Genomic DNA, 11095 nt, shown 5'->3' on the forward strand with positions numbered 1-11095 from the left:
CCCGTGGGCGAGGATAACCAGAGGGTTTGGGGTGCAGAGCCAAAGCTGTGCTCTCTTTAAGGGCGGCAGCTCCGGGGAAGCACTAAATTCCATGCAGAAAAGAACAAAGTATTAAAAAGGAGGCAGAGGCACACTGCATCGCGGCCGGGCTGGTTACGGAAATCGGTACCGGGCGGGGCTTCAGCTAGCGGTGCCGGAGAGGGAATTCCCTCCGGGAATCCCGCCGGACCCGGGGCGCCCCGAAACCCTCCGGGAAAGCCGAGCCGCCCCTCGGCGGAGGGAGAGACGGGGGCCGGCAGAGGAAAGGGAGGTTCTGCCGTGTCCCCTCTTGTGCTGGCTCCGCCCGGGGCCGGCGGCGGGGAGCGGGGGGAGCGGGGGCGGCTCTCGGAGCTGCCGCCGCCGCATCCCCGCCGCAGCGGAAGCCGCGCCCCCGCCGCCGGGGCCGGCCGGGCGCATCCCCCCGCCCCGTCCCGCCGCCGCCATGAACCCGCTCTTCGGCCCCAACCTCTTCCTCCTGCCGCAGGAGCAGCAGGGGCTGGCGGGCCCCGAGCTGCCGCCCGCCGCCGAGCCCCTGGCCGGGGAGCCGCCCGCCGGCCCCTTCCCCGCGCCGCCCGCCGCCATGGCCCTCCGCAACGACCTGGGCTCCAACATCAGCGTCCTCAAGACGCTGAACCTGCGGTTCCGCTGCTTCCTGGCCAAGGTCCACGAGCTGGAGCGGCGCAACCGGCAGCTGGAGAAGCAGCTGCAGCAGGCGCTGGAGGAGGGGGCGGGCGGCCGCGGCCGCGGGCCCCCGCGCCGGGACCAGGCGGTGCAGACCGGCTTCGTGGGTCCCATCCGCACCCTGGGGCTGGGGCCGGGGCTGGGGCTGGGGCTGGGGTCGGCCCGGGCGCTGGGGTCCCCCGGCTCCCGCCCCGGGGGGCCCGGCCAGCCCTCCGCCTTCTCCTCGGGCTCCCGCTTCATGCCCGGCACCATCTGGTCCTTCTCGCAAGCCCGGCGGCTCGGCCCGGGGCCCGAGACCACCCTGGTGCAGGGACCGGGCGTCTCCTGGGTCCACCCCGACGGGGTGGGTGTGCAGATCGACACCATCACCCCCGAGATCCGAGCCCTCTACAACGTGCTGGCCAAGGTGAAGAGGGAGCGCGACGAGTACAAGCGCAGGTGAGGAGGGGCGGCGGGAGCGGGGGCGGCCAGCCGCATCCCCCGGGGGAGCCGAGCTGTCCCGGGGGGGCTGCAGGGCTCTCTGTGCAGGAGATGCAGGGAGGGAAGGCGCCTGTCTTGGCCAGACTTCGCGGGAGCAGGGGCTGAAGGCAGCGTGAGGAAAAACGTGGACCCCTCAAAGCATTTGTTTGTGCCTGGGTCTCCTCCCTTGCCACCTGGTGTGTGAGCCCTCTCGGGATGCTCCCTGAGCCTTTTTCCATCTTACCAACCCGCTGTAAGGCGGCTAGAAATGCTTTTCCAAGCCAGGAAGGAACAACTCCAGGAACGGCTCCAGGAGCTGTGTTTTAAAGCCGGGGGGGATCTGGAAATGCTCGGGAAGCAGGAGCAGCCTCCTGCCTGAAAGTAGGTGAGGAAGGTGGACATGCAGCAGCGAGCGGGTTTGGATTGGAGAAGGCTGCTGGGAAGAGTTCTCTGGATGTGTTGGAAAGTGTCTAGAAGCCCTTCAGCAGGGTGGCTGGCCTCTCCCAGGCCCTTTCCCTGGCCAGTGCTCTCCAGCTGGCCCCGAGGCAGCAGGGAGCCGAGGCAGGACACCCCACTCCTCAGGGGCTTTCCTCCCGACCCAAAATAGCTGTGGCTTGGCATGTGCCTTGCAGAAGGGTGAAGCAGAATGCAAAGTTAATCTCTTGGCCGGTTCTTCTTTCCCGTGCAGGGTGGCCGCTGCTCTCGCCTCCTGCCAGCAGCGCTTTCCCGGATCCGCACGTAGGATGAGATCAGGCTGGGCCGGCGTGGCAGGGTCAGAGCGCCGGGCCGGAGCGTCACTGGTGACTGACCCCAGCACAGAGCCCGGTCTGGGGTTTTTCCAGAGGTCACCTTATGATGATGCTTTAGAAGCAGTCGGAAAGTTTGTGATTCCACAGCCGGCTCCCCACGCTGGCTGTGCCCCTGACCGGTTCTGCACTGCCACGGGCCAGTGCCGAGATCAAGGCTGAGGTCCGAGATGACACCTTATGTTTCTGGCTTTATAAGGCTTAGACTGAGCAAACTTGCCCGTCAGATGCTCAAGAGGCACTGAGCAAGGCATGTGGAAAGGAAGAGTTGGCATCTCTTCTTTCCCACTAACCGCTGCATGTACCTCAGGCCTTTTATTTTTAAGCCGGTGGTCAGGCTCCTTCTCCAGAGGGGAGCAGCACTCCTTGCATTGCATTTTCAGATCAGCGAGCGGGAAGCTGGAGCCAGTATTTTTGGCCAGGAAAGACTGAGCCTCGAAGTGGGTCAGCTAGAGAGGACCAAGTTTGGTTTGTTGGTGCTGCTGAAACGTTGGGAAAATGGAGAGCTTTTCTGGGTTGTCCTGCTCTGGCAATTGAGCTTCGGGGAAGGCTGTGGTGGGGGTGACGGAGGGACTGCGGAGGGTGAGATGGGGGGCACCACAAGCTGCTATGAGCCAGTGTTATTGGTGGGATCTATTTTTGGAGTGTGTTACCAGGAGCTGGGGGAAAGCAGACCCCACCCCCAGACCCTATCCAGCACTGGGAACTTTCTGACGGGTAAAGCCAGGTCCCAAACAGGGGAATGGGACAGAAGGATCCCGTTTCCACACCCTTCTCCATGCTGGGGGCTGACACCAACATCCCTTGGGAGCTGAGAGGTCCCTGCCACAGTGGGCTGTGATCTGCCATGGGGACAGTGCAGCTGGTGTCATGCCTTTGCCACCTGCCTGGAGACAGATGGAAGAGGCCATATTAAAACAGGACTTCCCAGTTCTCTTACCCATGGCTTGGGTGCTGGAGCTTGTGGTTTTTTTGGGACAGCGTTGCTGCCCCGTGTGCCCCACAGCAGCAGGAGCTTCTCTCTGGGTACACAGGGCCTGAAATTCAAGTCAGGGATCCAGGAGGGCTGTGGGGGCAATAAGGAGGGATGAAAATAGTTGCAGCAGCAGGAGAGAGGCTCACCAGGAGCATCAGTTGGGAGGAACAGGCTGATATTAGGTGGTCTGAATGGGAGCAAAGGGTGCCTGTGAGTATCATACATTAGATCTGCTAAGTGCTGGGGATCTGGGAGTCTCATCGGCTTTGTGCTGTCTGCTACACCTACTACTTGCATTCACAAGTAGTTCTTATCTTGGATGTTGCAAGGACAGACTGGAGGCGTGGAGTGAGTAACACACGTCTAACACGGTGTGTTAGAGTCACAGAATGGTCTGGGTTGGAGAAGACCTTTAGGGGTTACCTAGTCCAATCTCCCTGCTGTGAGGTTTCAATAGATCAGGTTGCTCAAAGTGCTGACCTTGAACATTTCCAGTGACAAGCCATTCACAACTTCTCTGCTCCAGTGTCTTACCACCATCATAAAAATTTATTCCAATCTAAATTGTCCAATCTAAACCTACCTTCTTTCAGTTTAAAACCTTCGCCTCTTGTCACTGCAGGCAAAAGTTCTGGTACAAAGCCTCTCCATCGTTCTTACAAGCCCCCTTGCTTATTAAAATGCTTCAAGAAGGTCTTTTGTTGTTGAAATTGCCCTCTGAGGAGCTGTGCCAGGCTGCAGGGCCATCCCCATTAAGGTGAGCTCTAACATGGTTTAGATGTGGCAAGGGGGGGGATAAGTGGAGCTTCAGGCCCCGAGCAGCCCAAAGCCCTGGTGTGCACTGACCCTGCAGGATGGGGTAAGGCACCCCAGTGCCTGTTGCAGTGAGCAGGATTTTTAAAGATGGGGGAATTGTTGACTTTTCTGAGTGAACTTGTTGAAGGGACACACCTGGCAGGGACGGCACTGCATCTTTTCACATCCCTGGCTTTGGGAGAGCTGTCCCGTAGCTGGCAAGGGGATGGTCAGGTCTGCATGCAGCTGGGACCCTTCCTGCCCTCGCTGTCTGCCTTTGGGCAGGTTGTTGCTTTGCAGCAGTGCAGGGAGGACCTGCCCCCTCCCCTTGGCACACACGGGTGGCCGTGGGGCTGTGTGGGGCAGCCTCGGCTCCAGCTGGCGGCGGCCGCACGGGGCTGCGGGCACAGTGCTGCAGGCAGGTTATTATTAGGAGTGGTGCATTGCAGGAGGGAGCAGGGGAGAAGGAGGCAGGCAGGAGATGAGCAGGAGCGAGGTTCACAAGGGGATGGGTGTGCGGGTTTGTCCCTGGTGGGGCGAGTCGCTGTTTTCTCCCGTGTATGTGACCTGCACTCGTCTTCCAAAGCGTTGGTGTGCGATGAACTCTTACCAGGATTTGCAGCTATGCTTTATGTCCCCAGCGAGTCTGGGCTATATAGAGACCCAGAGAGAGGCGGGGACCAAAAAGGAGGCAGTGCCACACCGAGAAAGATGCTGAAGTTTTTTTTTCTTATGGTGGAAGGCGTTTTTGTCCCTGGGGAGGGAGGCTTTGTTTGAGCAGTTCCCATATAAGGGCAATTCTACCTTTTAACTTTCTTCTTTCTTTTCCCTTCATCTCTCTTTCCCCAAGGCAATGGGAACACTCTTTGATTCCCCTTCTGGAGCTGTGGTATGAATCCAACACTAACATGAGGAGTGCACACTTTTGTCCTTGTTTGAGTAAGGAGCAGCACTGCTAGCTTTAAGAGCTTAGAAATTCACAAGCCAGGGCTCTCCCACATCGTCAGATTGTCCAGATATCCCAAGATAACAAATGTAAGGGCTTTTCATATGCTTTCTGGCCTTCTAGACCTTAGGATTTATTGTTCAGACTTGGTGTGCCTAAGTGAGAGGAGAGATTTTTCACATCTTTGTGCGGAGTTGCAGTGTCTGTGTTGGTGCCTGCAGCCATTAAATAGAAACCAGACCTCGCAGCACCAGGAAGGGCCCAGCTCTGGTTGCTGTCCCAGAGTGATCTCTCTTTCTCGGAAAAATCTGGCTCTCCCAGAAGAGCCAGGAGCTGGATAAGAATGCAGCAGCCCTGCCCCATGCTGCACCACAGCACCCCCTGCTCTATGGGATCGTCATTTAGCCAAGAGCAGTACGGCTTGATGGCCTCCCAACAGACCGTGGGCTGGGCCAACACTGCAGCATGACCCAAGAGGTTGATCTCATGCAGTGAAATATAATATAATAATTGCTAGGGGATGTGTCTTTGCACTGCAAGGCTGGGGCGCCGTGCAGCTCGGCTTTTTGCGAAGCTGCAGAGCTGAATACCCACCAGGCATAAAGTGGCACAATCCATCCTGCTTCCTTGTGGGATGAAACAGTGTTCTTTAATCCAACCTGTTAGGCAGCAGTAGAGCCAAGGAGTGCCCAGGCACGGGGCAGCCCCTTGCATTGGGATGGGCAGTGGAGCAGCCCTCCATGCACATCGTGGTCACTCACACTGTGAGGAGGTTTGGTGTCAAGATCAGGGTTTGTGCTCCTGAACTGCAACACTGCAGACACACAAACGTGGTCGCAAAAACGATGCACATGGGGGCAGCTCTGCAATCCACCTGCAAACCTGTTGTTGAGTGTTGGAGCTGCTGTGAGCCAGGGCTGTGGGGCTCAGGGGCGGATGGAGAGGCCGGGGGGCTGTGACAGGCCAGCCCCGGTGTGGCAGGGCGTGCGGCACAGCTGCCGTGCGGAGCCTGCGGTCGGTGTCCCCAGCTCCCCCCATCGCAGGGCGGGCGGCCGTGGTGGGGCAGGGTTTGTGGCCGGGGGGCCCGATGGGCTTGGCAGCTGCCATCGCCTGGAAACAAGAGCCATGCATTCCTGGGCACGTTCTCCTTCCCACCCCGGTGCTGCCATCCCCCCCTCTTGGATAGCTTTGGGGTGAGCAGCTGCCGCTGCGTCCTCTCCCTTTGGCAGCCAGCGAGGCGAGGCCGGTGGGATCTGAGCGGTGTTTGTCTCCCTAGATGGGAAGAGGAGTACACGGTGCGTGTCCAGCTCCAGGACCGGGTGGCTGAGCTGCAGGAGGTGAGCATTGCTGTTCCCCCTTTCCCCGGCACCCCAGCTGCCCCACACTGGTGCTGATTTGCACATCTCTCTCCCCCTGGCACAGGAAGCCCAGGAGGCTGAAGCTTGCCAGGAGGAACTGGCCATGAAGGTGGAGCAGCTCAAGGCAGAGCTTGTTGTCTTCAAGGGACTGATGAGCAATGTGAGTCCCTGATCCCTCTCCAGCCCCACAGCAGTGTCCTACCCGAGTGGTACGGCTCTGTAGAAAAGCAGTTCCTTGGTGGGGCCCATCCAGCACTGGCAGGGTTGGTCTGGGGCACAGTGAGCAAAGCAGGGATGTAGGAGCAGTCCTGCATGAGGGGGAAAGTGGGGGCACCCATTGACATCTGTCTTGCCTAATATTCCTCCTTTGTCCCCCTTCCTGTGGTGCCGTGGGTTCAGAACATCACGGAGCTGGACACCAAGATCCAGGAGAAGGCCATGAAGGTGGACATGGACATCTGCCGTCGCATCGACATCACTGCCAAGCTGTGTGATGTGGCACAGCAGCGGAACTGCGAGGACATGATCAAGATGTTTCAGGTGAGAAGCACCTGCTGCTGCTCCAGACTCAGCCACCAGCTCTGGGGAGGAGAGATCCCAAAGGAGGTAGAAGAGACAACACCAGCCCCCTGCTAGGGGAGACGCTTGGTCACCCTCGCCCTTGCTCCTTGCGGTCCCCTGCTTTCTGTTTCTTGGGAGGACCAGGCAAAAGGGCATCTAGAGGAGGTGGAAAGCTCCAGATGTTGCTTTGGACATCAAGAGTCCCCTCAACCTCTTGCTGACCTGTTGTGTTGGGCCCGGGGACCCCACAGTGCTAGGGGAACAGCTGCAGGAGGGAGACAAGTTGCTTGAGCGTCTGTCTCTAACTCCATCTCTCTCCTTTCCCTTCCCCTCTCCGTCATCTTCTCTCTGTCTCTCTTCTCTGTCCCTGTCTCTTTTCTCTTTCTGGATGTTCTGTTTTCTCTTTCTGCCCTTCTGTCTCGCTCTTTGTCCCTACAGAAGCAACTGGTTAGTTCCATTCAGTTGAGAAATTTTACAAATTTTTAACTTTCTATAAAAAAGGTTGGACTATAAATATTGACATATTTCACCTTTTCAGACTGTCTCTTTTTTCCTGTGTCTGTCACTTTGTTTCCCTGTCTCTGGACTGGGGTGGTGGGTGATTTGAGTTTTTCTACAGTAAAATCACATTGTTTTTTCTCATCAGATTCATAGCTTCCATCTTTAGTTGCTTAGTTTTAATTTTAGAAAATGCTAAAACCATGTTTTATCCATTGCACCCATCTTTAACCTGATCATAATGAGCCCATCTTTCTCTCTCTCTCTCCCTCTCTCTCTTTTCTTCCTTCCTTTCTTTCTGTCTTTCTCTCTTTCCCTGCCTTTCTGTCCCTCCACCATTCCTTTCCCCTCCATCTCCTCCCAACTACCTGCTCCTGACCTCGGACCCGGCCTCGTTTCTGTAGTCTCTGCACTTGTCTCCCGTTAAGGTCCCAGCCTCGGTGGGGCGGAAGCGGGAGCGCAAGCAGGTCAGCGACGAGGACACCTCGCTGTCAGAGAGCGATGCCTCCCGGAAACCTGACGAGGAGGAGGAGGACGAGACCACGGCCATGAGTATCAATGAGGAAATGCAGAGGATGCTGAACCAGCTGTGAGTGCGGCTGCCGTGCACCTCTGCCCGTGGTGTCGAGCCGGGCTCCAGCGCCAGGCTCCCTGCTGGTCCTGGGATGGGGAGGGCAAGGGCGGTCTGTGGCTTCCCTTCCCTGGTGAGGGCAAGATGAGAGATGCTGCTGTGGAGAATGTTCACCCTGTGCTCTGTGGCACAGTGGGACTGACCCCCTGGGAGACCTGAGCCCACCTATGCTGAGAATGGGAGCTCCAGCTCCCCTCCTCTCGCCCCCCTCCCTGCCTTTTGTGAATCTGTGTCCGAACTTGTTGGGGCTCTTGACCATAAAGCCGGCCCCTTCCCCATCAGCTGTTGGGTTTGGGCACACCTGAGTTCACCCTGGCCAGACCCCCAAGGGCTGCAGCCCTGCCCGTCAGCAGGTGCAAGGCTTTGGCACCGATGCAGCCCCCTGCCTGCTGTGGCTCTCCTGCTGGGTGCTGACGTGCGGTTCCCTTGTGCCCAGGAGGGAATACGACTTTGAGGATGACTGTGACAGCCTCACGTGGGAGGAGACAGAAGAAACGCTGCTCCTCTGGGAGGACTTCTCCGGATACGCCATTGCAGCCGCAGAGGTGCAGGGGGAGGTAACGGTGGTGTCAGGGCCCTGAGGTCTTGTTGGGTTGGGACACTCGGTCCTGCCTGAGCTTGGGAAGATGCTCTCCTCAAAGACCAGATTTCAGCCCTTTTCCCTTTGCAGGCCTGTACCAGGTGCTTTCCTGCCTTTTCTGCATGAATACATTAAAGCATCCCTGTCGAGGTCTCCCTTTTAGAGACAGGGCAGGGACCTGTAGCCTGAGGGGTGTGCTGAGGGCAGGATGCACACACATGGGGAGAGCCACAGCCCATCCAGAAGAGGAGACTTCCTCTGTCTGGACTGGTCTCTGGTGATCCTTGCTTATGTTCTCCCACTACCCACTGGGCAGTAAAAATACCCAAACAGAGCCCTTGGTGTCTGGCCAAAGCCCTTGTCACCCCAAATCTTTGGCCCTTGGCAGTCCCCTGGGGATCTGTCATGCTTGGGAATGGTCTGTGCTCTCCAAATCTTTAGTGCAGTGCTGGGCTTGTTCGCCTGATGTGGTCTCTGCCCAGTGTGGAAAGTCTTGAGTCTCTCAAGTCCACGTTGGCAGGACTGACTCCCGTCTTAATTGCACTACACTGTATATATTTCTTCCTCTTCTCCCAGTGCTGCCAATTCTTTCTCTGATTTGTCTCTCTCTCTTGCCTTTGGTTCCTCATGTTGGACGCTTCCCTGCCTCTAAACCTGCTGTCTGCTCTCCTCAGCAGCAGGATGACAGCCTGGAGAAGGTGATCAAGGACACAGAGTCGCTGTTCAAGAGCCGTGAGAAGGAGTACCAGGAAACCATCGACCAAATAGAGGTGGGAGAAGGAGGAAGTGGGGAGGGCATGGCAGAGAAGGGTGTCAAATGGGGGAGTGGGTCCCTGGGGGAGGGAGACACAATGCTGGAGCAGGTCACTGGTGATGTGGGAGACAGCCCTCATTCTGGCCATGCCCACTGCCCTACGCCACATGCCCTGGGATCATCTCTGCCCCGTTTCCTTTGAGCAGCTGGAACTGGCCACAGCCAAGAATGACATGAACCGGCACCTCCACGAGTACATGGAAATGTGCAGCATGAAGCGAGGCTTGGATGTGCAGATGGAGACCTGCCGGCGGCTCATCACCCAGTCTGGGGACAGGTGAGCTTCAGCAGGAGAGCCGGGACACCCGTGCTCTGGCTCTGCAGCCAGGCTGGTGGTGACAGGGAGCCGAAGGACTGGGTAGCACTCCTGCCCTGCCCTTGTGTGGCAGGGAGAGAGGGCAGTCCCTGGGGGCTGTTGGGCTCCTGGCTGGCCTCCAGACAGGCCATGGCGCCACCTCTGCAGAAGGCAGGAGACACACAGGAGTCACTTTTGACTCATGAAGCCAGACCCCCCGACCCCGATGGAGAGAGGAGTTGCCATTGTGTAGGGACTTTGTGTAAGCCCCCAAAGGCCCGTGGAGTCAGGGTGGTTCCAGGCTGGGGAGCCCTGTGGTAGACTTTCACAGACCTCTAGCCTTACGTATCTTGTCAGGGTCCTGCTCTGAGCAGGCCCCTCCAGCATCTCTCCCAGCTCTGCTTCATGCTCTTCATTGGTGTCCTCTGGAACACCTTTCCAGGGATTCCTGCAGACCCACACATGCCCAAAGGGGCACTTCAGCTTCTCTCCTTCTTGCTGTAGTGACCCCTGCACACACCAAACTGGGTCCTTTCCCTCCCCCTGGGCGATGCTATGACTGCTGCCCTTTACTGTTCTCTGCAGAAAGTCTCCTGCCTTCACCCCAACCTCCAACAGCGAGTCAGCCCCGAACGAGGAGAGCGAGGAATCTGACCGTGATCCCCCCAGCGATGCTTCCATCAGATAATGAGGGGAGGCCCGGCTCCCTCGGACCCCCTTCCTGGCATGGGGTTGCCTGAGTCACACCTGGGAGAGACTGTCAGGGACGTGGAACTGCTGGTAAACGTCTGTCACCCAGGCTCACTCCCGTTTTGGGGTGCTTGGCAGATCCCACACACCCCCTCACCGGATACCTTGCAAATGGGAATAGCTAGATAGACCTGAGGGCCCTTGCCCGGGCTGCCCTGCCTTCAGCCCCTTCTCTATTCCCTTTCCCTGCTTTGGTTAAACCGTGGTTCGGGCAGGGAGGCTCCAAACCTGCCATGGTGGCGTTCTGCAGGACCTGTTCGCAGGCGCCCCCAGACCCACCTCCTCTGGCCTCCGTCCTGGTACACTTGACCTGCCCCTGCCCTCCCTGCGCTACACGGAGCCGAACGAGAGCCGTACCTCCCTGCAAACTGGACCTGACACTGGTGCCAACTGGACCGAGCCCGGGGCTCTCCCTGTCCTTGCTGCTGGCCGGGCACCTGGCTGGTGCCCACGCCGTGCCGGGCGCCCCGAGCCCTCCCACGCCTTCTCCAGGGCGGGGGCTGAGTCCCGCTCACTGTGCACTTTGCTTGCCGCCCGTCGGCCACGCGCTCACGTCTGTGTTACGGGGGCGAGCTCATTAAACGGGACAATGTCCTTTTCTACAGCTTCGCCGGGTCTGGGCTCTCCCTGTGCTGCCGCGGGTGACGCGTGGCTTGAGGGGGGCTGTCGCCCATCAGAACCCAAGCCCACATCAGTGGGTCTTCCCATGGGACAGTCCCATCCCTTGGGCCTGCCAGGTGGGACTGGCAGATGGGACAGCGGTGAGATCCCTGCTCTGAGAGCCACTGGCCCTCAGCAGGCACTGGTGCTGCATGGGCTGCCTTGTTTTTAACCTGGAGCATCGTCAGTGCAGAGGCTGAGGGATTGAAAACGAAACTGATCCTGGCTTGTGACTTTTGAACCTTC

The 11095-nt window shown here is 58.4% G+C and overlaps 1 protein-coding gene across 8 annotated transcripts; it reads left to right on the plus strand.

Moving 5' to 3' along the window:
- The first annotated feature begins 459 nt into the window (after window positions 1–459).
- Window positions 460–10793, plus strand: IFFO1 (intermediate filament family orphan 1). Of its 8 annotated transcripts, none has more exons than XM_086882784.1 (9): window positions 460–1158; window positions 5979–6039; window positions 6125–6220; window positions 6460–6600; window positions 7524–7708; window positions 8187–8307; window positions 9008–9100; window positions 9291–9421; window positions 10025–10793. In XM_086882784.1, exons 1-9 carry the CDS (start codon window positions 482–484, stop codon window positions 10125–10127), a joined length of 1608 nt encoding a protein of 535 aa, XP_086738910.1. In that variant the 5' UTR covers window positions 460–481; the 3' UTR covers window positions 10128–10793. The 8 variants fall into 8 exon arrangements, with proteins under 8 accessions (XP_086738910.1, XP_086738911.1, XP_086738912.1 ...); XM_086882785.1 differs by having other exon boundaries at window positions 8187–8295; window positions 9005–9100; XM_086882786.1 differs by having other exon boundaries at window positions 8187–8295.
- Window positions 10794–11095: the final 302 nt, after the last annotated feature.

Source organism: Cyanistes caeruleus, chromosome 3 (genome assembly GCF_971803275.1).
Source record: "Cyanistes caeruleus chromosome 3, bCyaCae1.hap1.1, whole genome shotgun sequence".
Classification (NCBI taxonomy): Eukaryota; Metazoa; Chordata; class Aves; order Passeriformes; family Paridae; genus Cyanistes; species Cyanistes caeruleus.